The sequence below is a fragment of the Phalacrocorax carbo genome, chromosome 3, assembly GCF_963921805.1.
Source record: "Phalacrocorax carbo chromosome 3, bPhaCar2.1, whole genome shotgun sequence".
In the NCBI taxonomy this organism is placed as follows: domain Eukaryota; kingdom Metazoa; phylum Chordata; class Aves; order Suliformes; family Phalacrocoracidae; genus Phalacrocorax; species Phalacrocorax carbo.
In genome coordinates this window covers 95502366-95527283 of record NC_087515.1, presented here as the reverse complement: position 1 = coordinate 95527283, position 24918 = coordinate 95502366, and the positions used below count along the sequence as shown (strand labels likewise).

General features: G+C 42.3%; 1 protein-coding gene across 1 annotated transcript in view; it reads left to right on the top strand.

Moving 5' to 3' along the window:
- Nucleotides 1–102: 102 nt before the first annotated feature.
- The window catches only part of KCNQ5 (potassium voltage-gated channel subfamily Q member 5), a 302174-nt gene continuing 277358 nt past the window's right edge, over nucleotides 103–24918 (top strand). The window contains exon 1 of the mRNA XM_064447806.1: nucleotides 103–997. Coding sequence (XP_064303876.1) covers nucleotides 642–997 — 356 coding nt within the window. The 5' untranslated portion in view covers nucleotides 103–641. The remainder of the gene's footprint in view (nucleotides 998–24918) is intronic.

Genomic DNA, 24918 nt, shown 5'->3' with positions numbered 1-24918 from the left:
GGCACCGCCGCTGCCTTTGCCGCTTGCGCCCCGGGACGCGGAGGCGCCCGGTGGCGGGGCCCCTGCCTGCCCCCCTCCCCCCCCCACCCCCCCCCCCCCCCGCCGGCCCGCCTTTCTCGCCGACTTTCTCCGCCGCCGGCAGCGAGAGCAACAGCTTGCCCGGCCCGGCCGGGCCAAGTGCCGCGGGAGGCAGCCAGGGAACGGGCGGCGAACGGCAGCGCCAAGCCGCGGCCCGGAGCGCTCGCCCCCGCCGCCTTTCCGCCGGAGCTGCGCGGAGCTGCCCTCCCGCCGCCCCCCACGTCCGTCCGTCCGTCCGTCCGTCCGTCCGTCCGTCCCGGGCCGCGGAGCCACGCCGGGCGGCGCGGCGGGGGCCGGCGGCGGGGCGCCGCCGCCCGGGAGGAGAGCGCGCCCCGGGGGTCGCCCGCTCCCTCGCCGGGGCCCCCGCGAAGCTGCCGCAACCCGGCCCGCCGCGCCGGGCGCCCAAAGTGGCCCGCGCCCCCGCGCCCCGCGGGCGCCGCCCGGAGACCCTCGGCCCCCGCTGCCTCCTGCGGCCCGCCGCCGCGGGGTGCCTGGCCGCCGCCGCCGCCCGCGCCCTGCTCCGCCGCGGCCCCGGCGCCCGCCCCGGCGCCCGGGGTGATGCCATGCCCCGCAACCACGGCGGCGGGGAGGAGGGCGGCTCCGCGGGGCTCTGGGTGAAGAGCGGCGCGGCGGCGGGCATGAAGGATGTGGAGGCGGGCAGGGGCAGGACGCTGGCCAGCGCGGCCGCCCGCGGCGACGGCCTGCTGCTCCTGGGCACCGGCGGCGCGGCCGCCCCCGCCGGGCTGCGGGAGGGCCGCCGCGGGAAGCACGGCGCCCGCATGAGCCTGCTGGGGAAGCCGCTGTCGTACAGCAACGGGCCGAGCTGCCGCAGGAACGCCAAGTACCGCCGGCTGCAGAACTACCTGTACAACGTGCTGGAGCGGCCCCGCGGCTGGGCCTTCGTCTACCACGCCTTCGTGTGAGTACCGACCCGCTCCCCTCTCCTCCGTCCCCTCCCGTCCCGTCCCGTGCCCCGGGCCGCCGCCCGCACCTGCCCCCGGCCAGAGCCGCCGCGCACGGCGCCGCTCACACCTTCCCTCCTCCCGCTCCGCTCCCCGAGCGTCCCTCCCTGGCCGGTTCCCGGCGGGGGGTGGACGGGGGACGGGGACAAGCCCCCCGCGAGTCTCTCCCAAAGTGCCCGGGAGGCATCAGCGGAAGCGGGGGAGCCGCTGCCACCTGCGGCAGGGCGCTCCGCGGGCGACGGAAAAACCGCGCAGCCCTCCGTGGGAGGTGATGGGGGAGAGCGGGGGTGGGAGCCTCGGTTCACCCGAGCAGAAGGAGCCGGAGGGGAGCGCGGCTTGTCTCCGGGGCGCTTGAGGCCGCCGGGTTGTGCGGGGGCTACGCAGCGCTCCCCTCTCGGCGGCCCGGAGGTTAGACGGGGCGCGGGGTGCCGGTTGCCTCCGGGCCCCTCCCCGTGGCGGCGGGCGCGGTGGAAGCGCCGGCGGTGCCTCCGGCGTGCGTTGTGTTTTTGCGGACACTCCGCGGTTTGAAAAGTTAGCGCCGCGGGGCAGCCACGGCGCGTTTCACCCTCCCCCGTGTTTTGCGGACGCGCGTGGTTTCCGCCCCGCGGGGAGTGCGGGTGGCGGCGTGGGCCGCGCCGCCTCCCCGCTCGTGGGCTGCCCTGGGGTGCGGGGCGCCGCGGGATGCCGCTCGCAGCCCCGCGAAGGGCGCGGGGAGCCGCCTCCGCACCGACAGCCCCCTCGCCCCGCTCCTCCCGTCGCTGTCGTTTCTGCGCTTTTCCCTTTAGCGAGTGACTCCTGCCGCGCTCACGCCGAAGGAGCGGCGACTAAAACACGCGTCCCGTCGCATCGCTCTGTGGAGAGCAGCGCTCTCACCGTGCTGCGAAACTTGGGCTGCTTTACTGACAGAGGCCGCCCTGGGAGAGCTCTGCGAGGGGGGCGTGGGGCTGCAAGCTGCTCCAGGTGTCCCCAGGGTCAGGGGTGTTCCTTAGTTCATTAGCAGTCCCCTCTTTTTACGGGTTTTGGTAATATTCAGGGGAAAGGCCCTACTCGAAAGCCTTTCGGATGGCTGAGCGAGGTGCGCGGTACAGGCTGGCGAGGAGTCATTGCGCTGGATCACAGTCCTAGCTGAAAACGTTGCGATGAATTACAGAGGAAGGATGACAGGCATTACTGTATTGGGGATACAATACAAGGTATTTCTATGTTTGACTACAGCAAATATACCATAAATAAACCAGAAGATTTAATGGATATGCTGTAGGTATCTATATTCCCATGATAGTTGCTGGAATCAAGCTAGTGGTTACAGAAGCTTCGGTTAAAAAAGCAACTGTTCCCTAAAAGCTGTGTGACAGCACGGAGAGTACTCCTTTCCCAGCAGCAGGGGAGTCCACAAATCCTACTTTAAAGAAAGTTTTTATAAGTGAAGAAATGCTTTGCCAAAACCATGGCAGTCTGATTAATAAGACGCTTGGTGGACAGATTTATTTAGCAGATCAAAATTGCTACAGGTAACATGCAGTGAAAACATACTTAATGTCACCTTTTATTCAGTAAAAGGACTTTTGTCCACTTAGAAGACCTGCCCGTTCACTCAGTTTTACTGTGAAAACCAACTCTTGCAGGTCGAACTTTCTTCTTGGAGGGAATTTATTTGGTACATTTTGCTGTTTGGGTTCTTACGGGTGTTATCCGGAGGTGTAGATGGATGTTGATTAACCTTGTGAGAATCACCGAAGTATTTACCAGGAATTGTCTTCCTGCAGTGCCTGAAAAATCTGTAAATTGTAGTTTTGGGGTTTTTCTCTTTGAGATCATGATGAAAATCATTAAAACAAGGAAGGTTCAAGTTGGACATAAAGTTGACAAGTTTAAACCTCAAAAAAAAAAAAAAAAGTAAATTTCCAAACAGAGTGAAGTCATGACACAGCAGCACTGTAAACAAGGAAGATTGCCAGCTGCGTTTAGATAATTGCCTGCACAGAAAGAGTGCCAGTTTTAATTTTTAATTGCAAATAGCAATTTTGGCAGCTGTAAATGCCAACATTATATCTTTTATCTGAGCAGATCTGTGTGAAAGAGCTTGAAACACTACTGTAATATAAAGACACCTAGTAATAATATTACCTTTAAGGATCTGTCGCTTCTATAGTGTTTGAGGTGCAGCTGAAATTCCAATTTGGCAGCCATCCTCATTGCTCATCTAGAAATTATTTTATTGTATTTATAAAATTCTGATTTAATGACTACCAGATATTCAGGTAATATTTTTGGTGTTTCAGGCTTATTTTTCCAGCCACCTGACGAGTACGCTTGCATCTTGGAAAACACATACTTCCTTTCAGAACTGAAAAAAAATATAAAAATAAACCTATTTGAAAAAAAAAAAGTCTTGGAGCAGACAAGTAGGTTAGAGTTGCAGAGACATTACTAAGTACGTGGATGAGATGTCTGCTCCTACCTCTGCTAAGCTATTCTTGACAGCAGTAGAGCCAGTTACAGCTCTGTACTATTTCTGTGATGGGAATGGGCTGTCTGGTGCAAGACCTTCTGTGTAGATCATTGGTCTCCTGAAATGAAGCACATTCTCATGTGCACGTTGAAATAACACAAGGGTGGTTTCAGACTTTAAATTGGAAGCCTTTGATCTAGAAGTTTGTTTAGGTTTGCCACTTTGATTTTGAAATAAGAAGTGGGGAATTAAGCACTGGCTATAAGTAGGAAACCATCCTTGCAGTGATATTTTCATGTCTTATTTCCATAGGGGAAAACACTTTTGAGCTGAGAATTGTGCACAGTTCACTCTTCTTTTTTCTTTTTTGCCCTTTCAAATAAGCCAGGCCAGCCACCTGAGGCACGAGTGGCGTGACCCACATTCAGAAGTCAATTGGTTAGTTTATTTGTAAATGTAAACTTGCAAAATGCTGGAAAAGACAGCTGTTTTGCAAACTCCTGCTACCACAGGAAGGACTTACTCTTGAGCAAAGGCCCTTGGCTTCAGTGTAGTTGTGCTGAAGAGTAGACCCATAAATTACATGTTTCATGGCTCCTTTTGTGTACCTCAGTAGTCCTCTACATGGAAGCCCAAAGACCTTTACAGGAAGTTTTTAAAAAACTGCTCTTCAGATACCACAGTCTTCTGTTCTTAATCATTCAGGAACTCCAAAAATATGAACACTTACAAAATGAGAAAAGAACATTCATACCATTTGTGAGTAATGAGTCAGTAACGTAAACTCCTGCTACTAAACCATTTATGCCACACAGCATCACCTACACGTGGAGCATGTGCATATTTAACGCGTGTGCATCTGCATTAAAATACTGTGATATTGTAACTTTCAAAAGCATTGTCTTGGGATGTCACAGGATTTCTTTCTGTGGTTGCTGTTGTTTATTTAGATTATTTTGAGTTATTTGGTTTGATAAAAATGTATAGACGCCTTAGAATGATCAAAGGGGAATTCCAGATTTGTTGCAAATGTAACTCTGGGTTTCGTCTTCAGTTGTCATAAGGCTTTTGTATTATTTTCGTTCTTAATTGACATTCTGAAAAAGAGATGGCTTGAGAAGTTAAGAAAAAAATACCACTCTTTGATACTGTTTATACTAGTAGGGTATAATTAGTTGCATAAGTTTCCTAATTTAACATGTTGGATTTATTTCAGGAATAATAAAGTTTCTGTTTCGTACTGACTTCTTTGTAATATATTCCACGCAAAAGTCTTCAGTGCTTGTTGTGGGGATGTCCTTCTCTTCACAAAGCCACCGCTTTTTGCTCTGGAAGCTTCTGAATCACGAATCGCAGGGCTGGGTGCTTGCACAAGGGCGGTATCACTTTGCATTACCTGTATTGACAGGTTTCCAAGGGCATCCTCTGTTGGCCACTGCTGGAGATAAGAAACGGTGCTAGATATGTTTAAGAGCCTGTATGACGTTCTTCTTGTCCTTTTTGTTATTGTTGGAAAAAGGCTGAAAATTTATTTCTGAACAAAATCTAGTGATGCCATCAAAGATTTAACTAGCTGCTTTAGCTTTCCAGGTCTGCCGGAAAGGACATAGCTTACTAATGACTAGATGGCTATTGAACAGCAGCATCTTTGCATGTGAGCTAACAGCACTGCATCATACTGTGCCATTTGTATAATTAGGGAGGTTCCACATCCTGGTTAGAAAAACAGCAATGGGCAATGGCCTAAATACTCACTTTTTCTCCTAGTATCAGAAAGTAGGATAAATTATTTCATCTCTTTATTTTGTCCATCTCAAGGCATCCAGTGAACCGGTTCCAGGTGCTCTGTGGGTAGATCTATGGCTTTCATCTTTTCAAGCACTATTTCAGAGTCAGGGTCTGATGTTGTTAGGTTAACAATATAGTTTTATATGCTTTAAAAAGCAAGTAACAACATGATATTTACAAATAATAGGGTTGATAACACAAATTGTGTGGCAAAGCAAATCTTTTTAGGGACTAAGGAGGTAAAAATTTAAAAGTCTCTAACTGTAACACACCTAAACTTTAGTAGGCGTTTTCTTTCAGGGAGTGACAATGAACGATGGTGGATATTTAGACACACTTCATAAATCTGCAGCGGTTTGCCTCATCTGAGGCTGTCTGTGATTCTATATGTGTGCATATTTCTCACTTAAACGTTGTTTGGAAGGGACCTTTGGAAGTCACCCAGTCCAACTGGAAGCTATAGTCGTCCCAGTCATGTCGGCTGGGATTTGTCTAGACAGGTATTAAACTTCACTGGACGGAGGTTCCACTGTGCTGCTGGGTAACCTGCAGGTCTACAACCTGTGGAAAAGAGGGGTTTTAGCATGGGGAGGGAAGGATGGGTGAGCAAACCTGAACCTCCCGAGTGGCAGTTAATGGTCATTGCCCCTTTATGTATCATCTGGCACTAGCAAGAAGAATTTGGCTCTTTTATCCTTGTAATTTCTCTTCAGGTAGCTGTAGGCTGTTACTAGGTCACCTGTTAGATCGCCCTCGTGCCAGAATGAACAAGCTCAGCTCCCTCGACTTCTCAATGGAAGACACAAGCTTGAGGCCCCTGACTGTCTTGGTTGCTCTCCTGCATCACCTTCTGCACATCCCTGTTCAGCTGGGGGTGGGGCACAACTGGGTGCCATAGTGTGAGGCCACGTTGAGTAGAAGAGAAAATAACTTTCTTTAGCCTGCTGGCCCCACTCCTCTAACGTGGTTGTACGCTGCTTGCCTTATTTCTGATGAGGCACGCTGTTGGCTTGTACTCAACCTGTGGTGTCCTCAGGAACACCAAGGCCCTTTTTGGTGGGGCTGCCACCTAAACAGTGGGTTCCCAGCCTGTACGGATGGATGGGATTATTCTGCACCAGATGCAGATCTCTGCTTTTCTCTCAGTTGGACTTCAGAGGTTTTTACGTTCATGTCCTACATTTTCTTGTGCTATCTCAGTCACTGTACACTGACCAGAGAGGTAGAGATACAACAGTCTTTAAAACCACTTGCACTTTCTCTGTGATTGGCAGAGAAAATAAAATGGTCAACAACGCTTCATTCTTCCTCTTTCCTGGTGTTGTTCATGGACAGCAGTCTTCTCCCGGAACCCTGTCACAGGCAATAAATAACACATAGCTTCTCTTTTTCACTTTGTTTTTGTTGGAGAGCTATTGCCCACCTCAGGGTTTTCCACAGATAAGTATCAGGAATGTTTATCATGTGATGTATACTTACATTGGTATAATACTGTTTCACGTTTTATTTTTTGAGGCTTGGTCTACTAAGTTTTCTCATTTGTACCGGCCTTACTTTCAGACTCAAGAGTAGTGATCCAGGGGAAACAACTAATTTGCCATAAAAATCAAACCTGATCCTCAGCCTTCTAGAAATAAGAGAACAAAAGGCTTTATTTGAGAAAGAATCACCAACAGCCGGATTAGCAAAGGTTCATGCACATAGACTTTCTTATATTTGTCATGAGGTTTATTTCTCAAACATGATTAGGAGTTGTGTATAGATAGGTGGATAATATCTTACATTAGTGTTTGGATTTCAAATTTTAAATAAATGTACAACCTTTGTGAGCAGAGATTTCTCCATCTTTTCTCCATCTTAAAGCAAGAAGTGAGTTAAGAGCTTTCTTTATAATTCTCTTTTTGCTGTATCTTTTTTCCCCCTCATGCAAAAAACCTGCAATTAACATTATATTTCAGGGTGAGAGACGTATCTTAGATCTGTCTTTCTTGGTGTGCCAGTCTTGGGTGTGACATTTATTGTCTTTCTTATTGACTGTCTTGCATGATGTGGGGACTCTTGGTAAACTTCCTGTGGTTTCATATGGTGAAAGGAGTGCCTGAAATTAGAGGTTTTGTCCGGGGATCGGAAGGTCTGTGAATGTATAATATGGCATTAAATATTTGCTGTCTCAAAGGAGTAGTTGTTTTAGAGGATGCAAGAAAGATCTTAGAAAGGTTTTAATCACTTGTGAGACAGTATTTGTGTGCCAGATTTTCAGAGTAGGCTTTAGACGATAGCTTAATGAGCTAGACACCTTTTCTTTCCTAATACTTTTTAAGTTTCTGCAGTATTTGACTTTTAAAAGCAAAAATAGAACTCATGATATCTACACAGAATTGATGCTCTTTCCATGATCCAAATCTGACTATATTTTCAATACCTACTCACCTTGTTTTACTGTTGTTTGTAGCTTCATTAAGTTTCCTGGATTGGATGAAAGTACAACTGAACTAATATTTTTGCAATAATTGCAAATAATTTCTAGCATCAACCAAATGGAATACCAATGATCATTCAGTCATTAATAGTGATTTCCTATCCATGAGAATAAACATCATTAACAGATTTACCAGTACTCATACAATTGCAGTGAATTTTTTCATAATAGTTTCAGTGGAAAGGAAAAACACATGGTTTGTAACTTCATCAATCTTTTTATGGATAAAAATAAATAGAATGAAAAACTCTTATTCCTGGATAATGTGAACTCCTGACATTGCAAATAAAACTCACTGCTGAAGGTAGTTGTTTCTTAATAATTCAAAGGTAAAACTTAATTGCCAAATGTGTAGCATTTTTATATGGTTCATATTTCCGTTACTGTAAAATGTCTGATGAAAATTAATGAAATTTGCCACTTGAAGGAGTCTTCTGCACACGGGTAAAAAAGATGGAGTAGAAAGCATAAATAACACTATCTAATGAGAAATCTTTAACATGTATACATAACAGACATCATTTGCTACATTGTTCCTAATGAGGCACACATTTATTCTTACAATAAATGTTGCTTTTTCTCTTTGCAAGCCATTAGCACAACAGAGCATGCTTTCTTGCCTTTTTAAATTAATGCTGGTATATTGAGGTTCACTTCTAAATATGTATTAGATAAACTATACTGAGTGGGGGAAACTTGTATTATTTTTATTTGTCCTTTCTTGTTTTCTCTGAGAGAATTTTTTTTAAAGTTTGGTTTACGGATTTACTGTAAGAGAGCAGATGTTGATTACCCAAGGGCTTGCTACCGCAGGTCAGTTAAGGTAGAGAATTCATCAGCTCTGCAGTTTATCAGTTGCAAAATAATTTTAAGCAGTTGCTGTGCTTGTGCGCAAAGTAAACTTCCTTTAAAGATATTAATTAAAAGTTCAAAGGCTGTCTTACAGGTTAGCTGCACTTAATCAAGAAATATTTTCAATTTTCTGTTGAGCATTAGATTTAACTTGTGATAGCTGTCTGAGTTGCCGTGTAATCGTGTTACAGGAAGCTCAGCAAAATGTTCATCACTTTGGGCACTGAAGTGTAGTCTCAGGCAGTGTCTTCTACTTGAAAGACTTTCTGATTACTTCTTAATATATACAGTCAGGTCCAGTGATTCAGAAGTGGACACAGTCCTCCAGCTAGATGTACCTGGGTTTCTCTGTTTGGCCTTCACACACAAAAAAATCTTCAAACATAAATGTGTGTATTTTCCTGAACAGAGACGAACGTAAATATGTATGTAAGCATTTTCCTGGAGAGTGAATGATTTTCAAAGGCATGGAGTACCTGCAGCTTCCTTTCATTATTCTAGTGTGCATTCAGTGGGTAATTCACTTTTTTCTCCCCACTTGTATAGAATGAAGTTTAACAAATGAATCATGCACTTAAACTGATTAGAAGTAATGAAGAAAGGAAGTTCTGTACCTGCCCACTTCTTTATTTAAGCAATATATTCCTGTTTGTCTTGGCTTCTTTCTTGCTTTGAGACTCCCTAGCTCAACAAAGCAATCATATTACACCTTTCAAGATTTCTGTAGAGTTTTAATTATTTTATTGTAGTAATACCTGATATCATATGGTAGCAACAGACTGGTGCCAGGAGTCAAACATGACCAAACCAATAGAGTAAAATCTTTCTGCTTTGAGAGGAAAAAAGTGCTACCAAACACATTCAGATGCCTCCCTAGTTCACTAGTGTAGTAGATTAGAGCATCTATACACACCCTTTTGAGGTCATTCAGTAAGGAACAGCATCTAACTTTTCCTAGGGCATTAAATGTAATTGCTTTGTATGGCCTCAGCTCACCCATAAACACGGTAAGAATTACCTATTAGAAGCAAAGGCACAAATCTTCCTCCTCCAGGCTCTCATGGCAGGACCACATTTAAAAGTTACTGCTGGGGCCTTTCTAAATAAGTGTAAGGATCCTGACATGCTTGAAGGGGCCTTTTGTGGGAAGATTAAGGTGAAATATTGTTTTGGATGCACTTCTGTTAAGTGGTGGGTGTGGAGGGCCACTCATCCTTGGCAGTGAGCTTGGCAACCTAGGTCAGTCTCCCCAGGAGACAAGTCTGTATCAGCAACTGTATCTCTTCAATGGCAAAACTGCCACATCTTTGGAGAAGGACCCTTGATGTCCCAGTCGAAGCTGGCGCGGTGAGGCTGGAGCAGTGTCCTGACTGCATCTGTAGACTGAAGATGAAGCAGAGTTTAGATTAAAAGAGGAACAGCTTTGCTAATGTCTGTGGGTGTTGTAAAATTTTATGTAATAGAACAGTTTGTTCAAACAGACGTATTTCTACCCCCTTAAGCTTAGAAACAATAGATTTCATTTGGTGGTTGGAGATACTGTCTGGGAAGAAGTTAGCCTTCCTCAAAGGTTGCACTGACTGCTGACTAAACTCGTGGTTTGGCTTCTGCAAATAATCTGTTTGCCGGGGTATTGGAATTGAGGTATTATTGTAGGCTGTGATGAGGCAGGTGGTGATCCTGAATTATAAATGCTCTTTGGAAGGAATTTTGATTTTCATCCTGAAAATATTTGTAGACGTACTTTTTAGTGGTACTATTAATAGTTTTAGGCACTTACATAGTAGTTAGTAGAAATCAGCAAACTGAGCATTGATAAAAGCTCTGTCTTTCAATCAGGGATGATGGCAAAAATGCACTCAGTTAGAGACATATTTACAAAGCTTCTGAAGTTAAACATAAGACATTCTTGTATGGAGGGATGAAAGCCTAACCTAAAATCTTCAGAGCTACTATATTATATATGTGCAGGCACTCCACCTGAGATTTCGCTGTTTGGAGATGCTGTGTAGGGAGAGTTATGGTGAGAGCACTTGTGGAATTGCAGAGGCAGGAGACATTATCTAGGAGGGAACAAAATCACTGAGGTGAGGGAGTATTTATTAAGCACTATCTTACTTGACTGTAACAGTACTTGACTGATACTGAATATTACCTTGAGGTTAGAAATGTGCTTGTCTTATGTTATTAGTGTGTTTTTAATTAACATTTTCCCCTTTTATTATCTGCTTTCTGAAGTACCAGCATGAATCAATTTATCGGATTTATATATAAATAAAACATGGTATTGATCTTCACATTTTTCTTCCATTAAGGTCTTGACCCTGTGTGCAGACCTGAGGAAATAATCAGCAATATTTTTACTACAACATGAAAATTTTATTCACTACCTGATTGTGTTTCTGATAGCTTCCTTTGGTAAATATTTATGTATTGGAGGGTTAGGGGGTGCGTGCACGTGTTCTGGTAGCTGAAGTAAAGAAGGATCTGTTGACTTTTTGTTCAAGTCCAGCAATTACCAGGTTTCTTTTTAGATTTAAAGTCATAGCTTTCAGTGTTTCTCTGCAAGATAAAGTTGTCCAGTGGGCTGCAGAAGATAAAATCTCCTCTAGACTGTGGCTGATCTTGGTGATGGCTCTTGTCAGTTGAACTTGTGGTGGGGTAACATTCCCTGTGCCATCTGCACCCTCCTCTCCCTCCGTGCTGAGACTGAGCCTCAGCTGGTTTATTCCTATCTGGGTCTACTCTCTGATGGAGCTTTGGTCACTTCTTAGCTGCTCCTGCAGGTCGTTTGACAGGAAGGGATGAAGCTGGGTCAGTGCTGTGCAGCCCAATCTCTGACCCCAAGCATGGCTACACTTAGACTTGGACGAAAACCTGAGGATGTGCATCTGAAATTCCAGTACTTCTGAATAACCTTTAGCTTGGTGAGAAACACAATCCTAAGGGACTTTTTCTGCAGGAAGGAATTCAGTCTTATTCCTGTCCAGAGAATTTCTCCTTGAAACCATAGCCGAGTTAATGATATCTATAAAATATCAAAGACATCTAAAAATAAGATAATATTAGATTAAATGCTGTTATTGCTGCTGTTCATTAATGGGAAGGCTGGAGCTGAAGTAGCTGTACCAAACTGAAGTGCAGTATCACACCAGTAAGTGTCAGAAGAGAAGTATTTACTTGGAAAAAATCCTTTGTATGATTTTGCTCTCCAGTATTTTTTCATCTGCTCATATCTGTAAATTACCTCACTGCAATGAAAGGTCATGGCATTCTTTTTGGCTTGCCTACCAGCTTTAGGAGTTAATAAAAAATAATGTAATGGGTAGTGACTGAAAACTCGGATATATTAAGACAGTGCAGATAGTGACATTTCAGATACGATCTGTATCTAGAAGATAAGATTAACTAGCAGAGTGCTCAGTATTTAAGATATATGATTTTATGAAATTTTGATTATGTTTTTCAGGTTTATTAATCCCTGGCAAAATTGTAAGCTTCTCTGTCTTGAATGTGCAAGAAGCAAACCTCTGTGAAATAAGACTAAAATGAAAATGATCCTGGATGAAAACGTGAACAGTTCTAAAGATTTTGAAGAAATTTAGGGAAGAGTCAGTCAAGCGATCTGAAGTGATTTTGGGAATGGGATATTAGGGAGGTACACTCATCTCCCAGTACCTACATTTAGCATCCTGCAATGAACCAGTGTTTGCTTTCATCACAGACCAGTGTGTATCAGCAGACCCGTGTCTTACGAACACGGAGGGTATCTGCTGTATTGTGTGTTGCGATGGCTCAGTAATAAATTTGTCTTTCAGCCTCATCTTTAAACATGAGGCATACTGTAGTGGATGCGTGATGTTGGCAGATTGTGCTGTTCCAAGTATGGATCTGTTGATTAATTTCAAACTGAGGGCTGCCTTGCCTACCTCTAGAGGGTGTGCAGGTGACGGCAACAAATCAGTAGACATACAGTTTGTACTGTTTTCTGGCAGGAGGATGAAACGGGTATCCCGCAGTCCAGCCCTGGGAGTTGCTGGTTATGTGTTCTAAAAAATAGTTAACTTTTTTAGTTTTATTAAAAACAATAATTAATGCAGAATAGTGAAAAATTGTTAGAATGCCTTGTGAAAATAATGGCACACCCAGCCACAGCTCTGCAGGATGTCATTCACTAATCCGCAAACTTCTTTCATGTAACAAATGCAAGAGATGCAAGTTCATGATTAAAAAATAACAAGTATTTGTATCAATTTTGTTCTTGGGTGTTCTAGTCACCTATCTAGCTGTCTGTCGGTGTCTTTGACACTCTGAAAACAGTGAAAAATCTTCACAGAAGAAATCTGTATTTTCTCTTGGAATAATATGGAAAGGCAACACAATGGCATTGGTCAGCATCGTAGGTGAGAGAGTCAATTCTCCCCCTACCTTTTTTGAAATTTACCACAGGCAGCAGTGTCACTGTCTTTTACTCAGGATGGTAACCCAGGCATTATTGTTGAGATGGACCTCCATCGTTCTAATATGATCTCCGTCTACGTAATATCTCAAAAGTATGTCCTGTCTATTGCCACAGCTCAAACTATCACTCAAACTCTTAATATTTCAGTTCTTGCAACCTTCTTCTGTCTGGACTCAGCAGTATGCTCTGAGCACTCATCCCTGTGACTGTGTGACCCCTGCCCCTCAGCCCAGATTCAGCTCTTCTTACTTCCCAGGGAGAAAGTTATTTGTCTTAAGTTTCAATAGCTGTAAAAAGGATCTGGCTAGTTAGTTTTTAAAATTACATTTGTAACTGAGTAACAAAAACAGAAAGTCAACTTTGCATGATTCATTAAGTGGAAAAAAAGAGCAAATGAAACTGTTCCTTTTTTCTGCGTCTGACAACCTCAGCAGCACGTGGTAGAAATGCTGTTCATTCAACAGTAAACTACTGACAGCAGAAGACTAACATGGGTGCATTTCTAACTTACTGCAACTAAACCCAGCTTCACTAAACCTGTAACTAAAACTGTGCTGTACTTTTTTTCCAGTCCCTTTTTGAAAGTGACACTTACTTTGGCAGTACTGAGCTGTTACATTAGCTGGGAATTTCACTGTGTAATGGTTTTTTGTGTGGTTAATGAGAGTTTTCTTCCTGCATTATTTGGCTTTGTGTGAAGATACTGAGTTAGAGAAATGGATGACTGGTGGAAAACCAAGCAGAACGGCAACACAGCTTCCCAGCATGTGGCAGGGATACCAGGATACAGGTGAATTAATGGTGGTAAAGATACACCTAGACTTGTGACTTTCTCTGAGTTTGGGAGCTAAAAAACCAGCAGATATTGAGTTGCTAATAGAGGCTAGTAAGAATGTGGGGACAATAGTCAATGGGATGCCCTGCAAGGACAGATTGATATCAGTCTCATAGGTTCTTTGAAACAGGTTGTTGTTAAAATCCTAGGGCTTGACAAACTTTGAGAAAGGTAGACATGAACCGAAGTAATTTGTTCGTTTTAAGATATGTTTTTATGAAGCTGCTTCTCTCAAAACAGGCTTCTGCATCTTCATACTTTTGCAGTCTAGTATGTAATGAGGATGGACTTAATGCTCTTGAGCTAGTTTAATTAATTTCAACTGATCACATTGCTGTGATATGATCACCGTGTCTTTCAGGACATTCTACCAAACTTTTAAAGCCTTGTATAAATTTTGTGCAAAATCTTCAAAAGCAGGGGTAAAAAAGAATATTTTTGCTTGTGACCTAGGCTGGAACCGCGATTCAGATGTTTGCAACTAAAAGCCTTAAATAGTTTTTCTATCTTATGAGCTAACCTCTAGATGGCAGGTGTTTAAAATTGATATATATTGTTCTGGGTAGACTGAGTCCACTGTGTCTGCTGTTTCGGTTCTGCATTGGACCGTTCAATACATAGTGTTCATTAAAATAGACCCTAGAATTTATTGCACGCACGCACACACGCTGAAGTCTTCTGGTTGTCTTTTGTGTTTGCCTTTTTAGTGCCTCAGAGGACACGCTGGGAAAGCTAGAAACGTATGGCTTTTCCGTTCACAGAAACCAAAGACAACTCACACATTCCTGAAACCTCATGCTTGTTCATGTAGACACCTTTGTCTTCCCCAAAGACAAAGCAAATAAGACTGTCAGCTCTTTTAACCTGAGGGGGTGGGGGGAAGCCCCTGGAAAAACATGGTTATTCCTTTTTTTTTATGTGGAGAGTCATGGCAGGCTTTTGAGTCTGAAGTGAAGTGTTTCTAGATTGTATTTCCAGTGGAAAGGTAAAGAAAAGCTTCTTTTTCTTCTCAGCAGATTTCAGGTGTTTTCTAAAAAGCCACTCAAAATAAAGACATTAGGCTTCCCTTTGAGCGGATTTTTGCTACTCTGCCAGTCAATCTTTTCTTCTTTCAGTTGTGCCCAGTTGGCTTCCTATGGGACTAATAATCTTTTACTACCTCTGTGCTCCTTCAGAGGACCGTGGAACTGGAACCTAAGGGCTTGCTAATGGTCACCCTTGTAAGAGGACCCCGTGGACATTCCTGAGGGGTCAGAAGAGCACAGCTTTCAAAGGTTTACTTCCTTTGAAATTTCAGCACCAACCTGGCATTTAGCTCACGCTGTTCTGGGCTTTCAGAAAACTCTCTGATGCATTCAAGCATGTAGACGTTTACAGATATATATATATAAAAAAGTGCTGACGTACTTTGCTGTCTCCATTAATAAAAGCAGAGAACATGATTTATATTTTGTTGAGTAAACCAGTAGTACTTTTGGACAGAGAAGTCTTTAGCAGGTACAAATGGCAGGCCAAATCCTAAAGCTGTTCACTAGCCATAAATTCTAGGCTCAATCCAGAAGCTCTTACTCAAGCAAAATACCAGTGAAGTAATAGGATGCTTTATCTTCGTATTCTTGAATTTTCTAAGAGTGCTGTGTAATTTGAAGAAAATTCTACTTCAGGTTTCTATCAGCACTGTGTCATTGCTGTCTTGTGCAGCCTCATGAGTGATTGCTTGGGCTGCGTGAACTGTGGTATGTTATATGGTAAATCACCTGCAGCTGCAATGGATCACAATATGCCATAGAAAATGTTTTTAGATCTTTGCTTTAACCATTTGCAATGAATAACAGAGATTGTAAGTGAAAAGTACTTTTCCTTGAAAAGTAGCTGTTAAGATACTGCTGCAGAAGTAACCATAGAGTTTGGAAAATGATATAGTACAAAATAACATATTTTGCTCCGTACAGTTTTATTCATTTCTGAAAATGATTGTTCTCTTGCAGGCGTGGAAATCTGGATATGTTCCTAATCTGAAATCAATAGGAAATACTTCAGTTGTTCAAATAGCTCTTAAACATATTTTAGTTTGATAGCTGATTGTATATTATGTTTGCAGCCTTTGTGAAAAGCAGTGTTTAATAGCAGATTTTGCTTCATAATGAATACAGCTGAAGACTGTACTTTATATTATCAATCTAAAAAACCTCCATGTATTCATATAATGCAGTTGATGTTAAGTTGCCTCATTGCTTGGAATTCATTGCCACATTGCTTGACACATAACTATCAACTAAAAGAATTCCTTGCAACTCAAACTCAAGACTTATCACTTCCTATTTAGAAAATGATCTTACGAGTTTGTCAAATGGCTGGATTAGCAAGGTTATAATGGTTCTATGGAAAAGCAGCTATTAATGGAAAGTTCTCAATATTGGCATAGATCACTTACTGGTTTCTCCTTTAATGGTTTCTCCTCTGGCAGGTGGACTAGATGATCGTTGTAGGTCCCTTCCAATTGAAATAGTCTAGTCTATTCTATTCTAATTGCTGTCATTGTTGTCTATGGAGGCAGTGGTTATCAATGGCTGTAGTTGCTTTATAGTTTTCAGCCCCATTCTCTTACTGTTATGATTAATTTTTAACTTCTGTAAAATTTAGGTGGAAAATATGTGAGGATCAGTCTACTATTTTCTTTTGTGCTTTGTCTAACAACTTTGTGTAAGTTGCTAATTATTAATGACCACCCTTGGTATATGAAAACAAATATCGTAATGTTCTCATGATGAAATACATTTTCTTTTGAAATCTCTGGGGCCGGATTTGGTCCAGTTGATTTACGTAATTTACTTGCATAGTATTGTGAAAAAGAAAGAGTAAATTAAATCAGCTCAACTGCACCCTCCATCACAGAGATGTTTCAGAGTGAAGAGGCGTGGATGAGCATGGGGTTTTTTGGGTCATCTGGTCAATTGCCCACCTGTCCTGGATTACTTGCAAAATACAGCACTGGAGCTTACCTTTTTAGCTTAAGGTTAATGACAAAGTCTCAGCATGAGTTGCTAATTAAGTCTGGTTTTGGACCAGTTCTGTGTTTTTCAGAGACATTGAAGTAATTAAATCTGGCTGGAAGATTCTGTCTACAGTGAGGGATGATTATCAAGTGAAAAAACTTGCATTTAGAAAGGTTTAAAAAGGTAGTAGGTAACAGTTGGCTATCAAAGATACCACTGCTTTAGTGCATTTGTCCTCATTTTATGTTTAATCCTGTTCTGTAACATCCAATTTAGAATAGTTGGTCCTCTGACTCCAGCTGCATGAAGTCACGGTTGTGATGATACTCTTGGCAGTAGGGATGACAACCACTACTTTGAAACTGTTTTCTGTTGTGATCTTCTTTGTTGCAGTGTGGTGTATGCTGATACGTTACAACTTGCAGTTTGTGGTGTTTTGTTGCTTAATTTAACCATAGCTTGCATTTCTTATGGTTCGATTGGCTGGCAAAGCATGCAGAAATTCTGAGTCAGGTATACCTATTTCTGGATGCCCAGTAAAATTAGGTGCAGCCCTGAAGCAACATGTTTTGTGCAACTTTCCAGGCATACAAAACGCAAAAATACAAGGGTTGATTTAAAAATTGTTTGGAAAAAAATAATGCCATTGACCTTTGACTTATGATTGTACTTTCTCTGATGATCCACTTGGTAATGGTAAGATTCTGCTCTTTCTTTTTTTTATCTTTTATTTTTTCTGTTGATAATTATTACTTTGATACATATGAAATATGCCAAGTGGACATTCCTGGAAATGTAGGTGTCCTGTATAACCACAGAGTAGCTATATAGAACCAGAATTGTCATTAAATTCCACAAATTTCTGTTTTCTATAGCCGTGTCCTGGGGCATTGCTGCTGAAAGTGAGTTTCGCTTCTGTAGCTTGTGTAGCCTGGTTTGCATGACCAGCCTGCTAAGAAGTGTGCTAATTAGTGGTATTGCAGTCGGGTGCATGGTGCTCGTTGTAAATAGGACTGAAACCAGCAGCTTATATTCCAGGGGACATAGGAATATTCACTGCTGATAATTTTTGGCTCCTAACAATTGGGTTCAAATCTGTCACTAGGAGAAGGAAGCAGTTTGACTATAATTGTCTTACTGAAAAACGGAAGTTATCTGAGAAATATTTCCTTATATTTGAAGACTAAGATTCTATTGAACAGGTAAGTGTGTTAACTTATCTCATGATTACATGCTTAATTGCTTGTGTGTAAATAAAGGAGTAAAATCCTTATGGGTAGTAATTGAGACACACCTGGGAGCAATTAAGTACAGCAGTATATAATACTGGTTTCCTTGAAATAGAAGAAATATATCAATATTCATGGCACAAAATTGCACATCTCCATGTACTGAAAAATTGCCTCATAAGAGAATTAGGTAGAATTTAAAGCCATAGTGAAAAAAATACATTTGTTATGCATTTTTATAAAGAAACACAGAATTTTCTTTTAGTCTTTCTTTAGATTTATCTTTTGAGGTCTGCCATTGTTTTATCTGCTTCGTTTGAGAGTTGATGTCCTGCGTCAGCTCTACCCTTGGCTGAAAGCAGGCATGGTTTTCTGTGGGAGGTACCAATAAATGCCTACCAAGGTGTGGCTACATGGGAAGCCTGGCTGCTCTTACATGCTTTTTGGTGCTGTTAAACTGCTGGTCTGCAGTTGTTGTGATAGTTACTTCAAATCTGGGTAGTCAGTCTTGAAGTCTGTAGCGATATGAATACTAGGTTTGGATCACTATGTTCTTATATTTATGGTTAGTTAGAATTTTTCTCTATTGTGTATCTTCTATTACTTTTTTAAAATATATGGTCTTTTGAGTCTTGTTTATTCCCCTACTAAAAATCCTTTGCATGTGATTTTTCTTCTGTGAAACTTTAAGATTAAAAACGCTCAATTTAAAATATGCATATTACAAAATTTTATTAAATAGTTAAGACTAGATTATTCAGTTTCTTTTATTTAAATTACATTTTATAATCCAGTCAAGCAGATAATAACAGTAAATACATACGCTAAAATTCCAGTAAATAGCATGGACAACATCTTGAATTACCAATAGAGGGAAAATGAATCATAGAGTCATAAAATAAGAGAATGTCCTGAGTTGGAAGGGACCCACAAGGATCATCGAGTCCAACTGCACAAGACAATCCCAAAATTCACACCATGTCTCTGAAAGTGTTGTCCAAGTGCTTCTTGAATAGCGTCAGGCTTAGCACTGTGACTACCTGCCCGGGGAGCCTGTTCCTGTGCTCCACCACCCCCCGGGGGAAGAACCTTTTCCTAACACCCAACCTAAACCTCCCCTGGCACATCTCCCTGCCATTCCCTTGGGTCCTCTCATTGGTCACCAGAGAGGAGAGATCAGCATCTGCCCCTCCTCCTCCCCTTGTGAGCAAGCTGCAGACCATGATGAGGTCTCCCCTCAGTCTCCTCTTCTCCAGGCTGAATAAACCAAATGACTTTAGCCGCTCCTCATACGGCTTCCCCTCTAAACCCTTCACTAACTTCGTGGCCCACCTCTGGACACTCTCAGGTAGCTTTGTATCCTCCATATACTGTGGTGTCCAAAACTGCACACAGTACTCGAGGTGAGGCCGCACCAGCACAGAATAGAGCGGGACAATCACCTCCCTCGACCAGCTGCAATGAAGTAACACTGGAGATGCATGGAGTGAAAATATAATGCCAGGGCTGAAACTTTGGGAAATTGCTGTGGTATTTTTGGTTTATTTTTAAAAAGGGAGGAAATAATTTTTATAAAAATACCATTCTAAAACCCATACACAGTAACTTTTTAAAAATAATATTGATGTGAATGAATATTCATCCCTTCCTATGTAGCTTTTGAAACTTCGGCGTTTCTTCTATGCTTAACCTTTCCCTTCCTTTCTATGATGTTTCTTTCTTTTGGCCTAGCAGCCATACAGTGGATCGGTGTGCCAGTGAAACGTCAGCATGTTTACCTGCTACTTAATGTATATGCTGGTTTATTCTTCATGATCCACCAAATGAATAAATTCCAGCAAATTGCAACCTGCCTTAATGTGTGTCCATACAATTGGCTTAGAGATTTTATACATAAGTATATATTATGTATATGTATGTACAAACATACTGTTGAATGTAGCTGCTCCTGATCTCAAGGTGAAATGATGTGGGCTTTCCCCTTTCCACACCATTCAGGTCTAACTTGCACCAGAGTTGAGAACCTGCATCTGTACTGTCTTGTACTTGACCAGGGGCCTCTCTTCTGGGCATCATGTTGTAGTCCTTTAGACCTTACACGTAGTCCATGGGGTTTTTGGTCCAAACTCTCCAAAAGAATGAGAAAAGTATGTGACAGCCCATCAGAATGGTGGTTTTTTACAGCACAAAACTAAAATCATGTTTTATGACCTGTCAAGTAGCATATGAGCCAGATCTGTGGCCCCTTCTTCCATCTCATGTCTTTCTCCCCAAATATGAAGATTTGTGGGAGCAGACTGTCCCTGAAGACAAAGAGCAAACCAGAACTGGGGGCTGAGCAGTTGAAAAGTTCAGGAGTGTGGTGCCCAAGACCTCCTCCTGGCCACCTTCTCTTTAGCACTATAGGTATACCCAAAGATGCCTGTAGCTCTTTCTGCAGTTTCCCTGGGTCATAGCGTAGAAGGGGTGATTGTCAGTCAGAGCTGGTGGAGAGTGTCCTTGGTCTTGTGAAAATGTGGCATTAAAAAAATTCCATCCCAAATTACAGTGAAGAGTTGACTTTCACTGTTTTCTGAATCAAAAGTAAAAATGTCTTAGATAAATGCTGTGCTTCAGTGTTAGCCACTTCATACTTTTTTTTAAAATGTTTTGAGCTTCACTTCACTGAGAGGACTTTTTCACCTGAAATCAAAATGCTTTGCAGACTCCTCAACATTCCTGTGAAGCACAGAAAAAATCAATCATTTTCCCTGATGAAAGTTTAGATGCTTGTGAATCAGTATTTTTATTTTCAGGAGAAAATTTTGCTGAAAATTCCCAAACAGCTGTTTTCTCTTTTCTACTTCCCCTGTTTCCTCTGCAGATGACCAACACGTGGAAAGGCAGTGAGATTCCTGTTAGAGATTTTCTTGCTATATTTTTCATGAGGAATTCGCAGAGGGAGGCTGATATTCTTAAGAGATGAGCTTCTTCACTCTGGTTGGTGCTCTAGGAAACACAGTTCAGTATGAAAAGTACAAAGTAGAGTTGGGGAGCTGAAAGAAAGGGTGGAGAGAGAAGGTGGAAGTACTGCTGAATACTGGTTAAAAAACCTCCAGCTCTAACCTTTAATCACCTACTTCTACCCCTCCAGGAAGGCAAAACTATGTGAAAAGGTTGGTGAGTCTGTCTGGGCTGGTTTCTGAAACTTGGTAAGCAAGGGTGCTCTGCTGTAAAACTGTAGGAGTTATATGTGTAAGCATGTATTTCACCCTTTTTTAGATTCAGACTGCTGTGTTCTTGGCAATACTTTCAGTATGCATCTTAGTGTTTTCCAGGGCTTCTGCTGTAAGGGAGCCAAGGACGATGCAGCAGTGCCCTGTGGCAGAGCTTAACCACCGTCCCGGCTGGCTGCAGTGCGTAACTGGGCTTGCACTGCACGTGCACCTAAGAGACTCACTTTTGCCTTTACCGTTATCAAGGGCCCAGGTATCACCCCTCGTTATTGCAAACGTAGCTCTATACTGCGGAACGATCAATATTTGCAAACCTTTAATGAGCCGGCTGCAGCACTGTTGTACTAGCTGTTCCAGGCTCCACCTTTCACCCCTCTAGAGATGCAGACATCCCAGACGGATCCAACTGAAATGAAAAGTTAGTCTTCCATATAGATTCATGGCATCATAGAATAGTTTGGGTTGGAAGGGACCTACAAAGATCATCTAGTCCAACCTCCCTGCAGTGAGAAGGGACATCAACTAGATCAGGTTGGTCAGAGCCCTGTCCAACCTGACCTTGAATGGTTCCAGGGATGGGGCATCTACTACTTCTCTGGGCAACCTGTATACTATTTGCTTACTTTTACCTGAAGCCTCGTATATCTAAATAATGTTTTACAAGTGTACTGTATCCCCTAGCACACGTTAATAAAATAAATATGTATTTCTTCACTTATATTTAATTATAATTTTTCTACCTTGATATGTTTTTTTTAAAGACCTCTAATCAAAGTGAGCAGTTAAGATACTAAATGCGGCATTTGTGGACTTTATATGAATATACAAAATGTTTGGACTGATTAATGAGTGTAGTAGTATTTTTGCATTTAGTAGTGTGATGTAGTATTTTTAACCTGTTTATTTTTATCTGTGTCTGAAATACTTTTAAGATAAAGAAGCCTTTTCATTACGCGACTAATCGGAGGATAATTCAAAGCAAAGCTGCTGTTACAAGTTAGAAATGTTCTTCAGGTTCTTTAACATTTCAGAACTTCTTGTAGAGAGAATGCAAATGAAGCAAGCCAGTAAGTGAAGACAAGTTGATGTTACACTCTGGTGTTGCTTCTTTTAAATTTGGCTTATGGCATAAAATAACAGCTTGAGAAGCCAGTGCAACAGCCACTAACTTTTATGATTCATTTAAAGTAGTCACATTTTTAAGCATGAAGGAGTTTTTTGAGGCTACGCTCTTGATATAAAAAAATATTCATAGGAGAATGCGCCTTTAAATGCGCTTATGTTTTTCTGTCAGGTGCTGCTATAACAGTAGTGTGGACTTCTTGGATCATGAAAATAACCTAAAAGCTTCAGGGGGTTTTTATGTTATGTTATGTTTATGTTATGTTATGAAATACCAATCAAGCATCATTCAGCATTGAGTTCTGGGAGAATAATATGTCATTCCTAGCCTTAGTAGTCTCAGTTAATAGTTGCTTCTAAAGCAGAAGCACAAGGAAGTGGCACAGGAACCTGTTGATCATGCTGCAGTTCTAGCTGCAAGGGAGGCAGATGGCTGACGACTCTCCGTGCCGTTTTCCTTCGTGCTCCTGCCCACTAGTCTGTCCTGCTGTCTGTCTGCCTCCTCAGCTCCCTGCACTTCCAGCTTGCCGTCTTCTATCTGTATTTCCTTAGTGGACCTCTCTGTAGGCAAGCTGAAGGGAAGCCCACTGAACAGAGACATCCATGAGTTTGGTAGCTGGAGGTTTGGAGATCCTACCTCATTCCTGTGTACTTTTTAAAAATTAAATAATTTAGAAAAGATTCTGCACTTAATATTTCTCCTAATTAAATTTGGAATTGAAAAATATTTGGATTTTTTTTTAATTTCTGTGGGAATTTTTATGTCCACTCCAGATCTTGAATATTTTGCAGTTTAAATAAACATCTAAATGTTTTGATTGAAATGAAAATATGCAACATGCTGGAAACAGACTGACCCAGATCATTTCCATAGTTTCTATGTTTGGTCTGTGGGGAACGTTCACTATGGAGTTGCTTGGAGCTCCTCGATAACCTGCTACCCAAAGTTTCAGGGTGAAAAAAACAAGGTAGCTGACACCTTGTGGCATGACTCTTCCTTTGCTTCTCCTGATGCCTCCTAATGATCCCACTCTCCAATACGTAGGGGAACTGGGGGCAATGGCAACTGACAACTCCAGGCTGCACATGTTTTTTAAAGTCAAGGTTAGAAGCTAGTGCTAGATGTCACCACTGATGGTTTTGGGCTGCCATGTGGACTGTGCAGGTTAATTTTTGTAACGTGCAAGGCACACTACGTACTGAAATTCAGTGGGAGTAAGTTGTTGAGGCCCCTGACGTTCCAGGCAAATGCAAAGGAAACCCTCTTGCTGGGCTTACAAGACATGGACATTGCAGGGAGTCTACTCATCAGGAAACAGGTATTTCTGCTGTGATTTTTACTGCAATTGAAAAGCAGCTATTGCCACATATTTTGCAAAGGTATTTGGCAGCCACACAACTTGCCTCATGTTCATTGACATTCCAAGACAATATTGGTTACTCTCTTCTCCGAGTCCCGTTCCTTGCATATAAAGTTAGCAATTCAAAACATCAAAGAGATGCTGGGTGAGAGGAGAATGAATGTGATTTTAATTAACAGGAAGCCCCAAAAGCAGCAGAATTAATAATACCTGGAATTATGTTTCTGGATTTATTTCCTGTTGAGGCCTTAAGATGATCAGAGCTTTGGCTGTGGCATGTTGCACGTTTCTCCTGTGCATTTCTGATGTGCAGTGAGAGCTGTGTCGCATGCTGCACCTTTTCTTTGGTACAGGATTTGCACATAGTTTCTTTCCTCTGCCAAGTAATTTATTTTCATTAAATATGTAAGAAGGAAACATTTTTGTGAATTCTCCCCTCTGTCAAGTCTGACTGAAATCAACTACCAGACTGAAAAGTCGATTTGCGTGGAAGGGAGGCTGGAGCGGACGAGCATGCACACAAGCCACCTGATTGCAGAAGTCTTGTTTCCGTAAGAATCTGACTCAAATCCCACTACTAGCCCATCTGCCATTGAAGAGGACTAAACTAACTGTATTTCCAGAGCATCACTAATGGTTCAAGACTACATGGTATTTTTTTGAGAATATGCTTAGTTTGTCCAGGGATAGCTGACTTAAATGAGTGGTAATAGTAATACCGATTTTTTTGTGCCATAAACATGCATTGTGCTTTACAAGGAAAAGAAAAGTCCCCTGTCTCAAAGATTAGGCTAAATAAAATGTAAATCACAACATATTAAAATTGGTTTGCCACTTAGGTTTCATATAAGGTCTTTCTACCATGAACAGGAACGGCATTCCTGTGGAATGAGAGTTTTCATGGAAAGATAAATGTTAGGTACCCCCACACTTGTTGCTTAATCCCTGTGGACAAAAAAGGTGATGAATATGAAGATGAGAAATCACACCCTTTTCTTTTACCAGCTCAGAGAGATGTTGATGTTGAGCAATGGTAGTGCTTTCTGCATAGTTGCCAGCATTTAGAAGTGTTATCCAAAGAAAACTC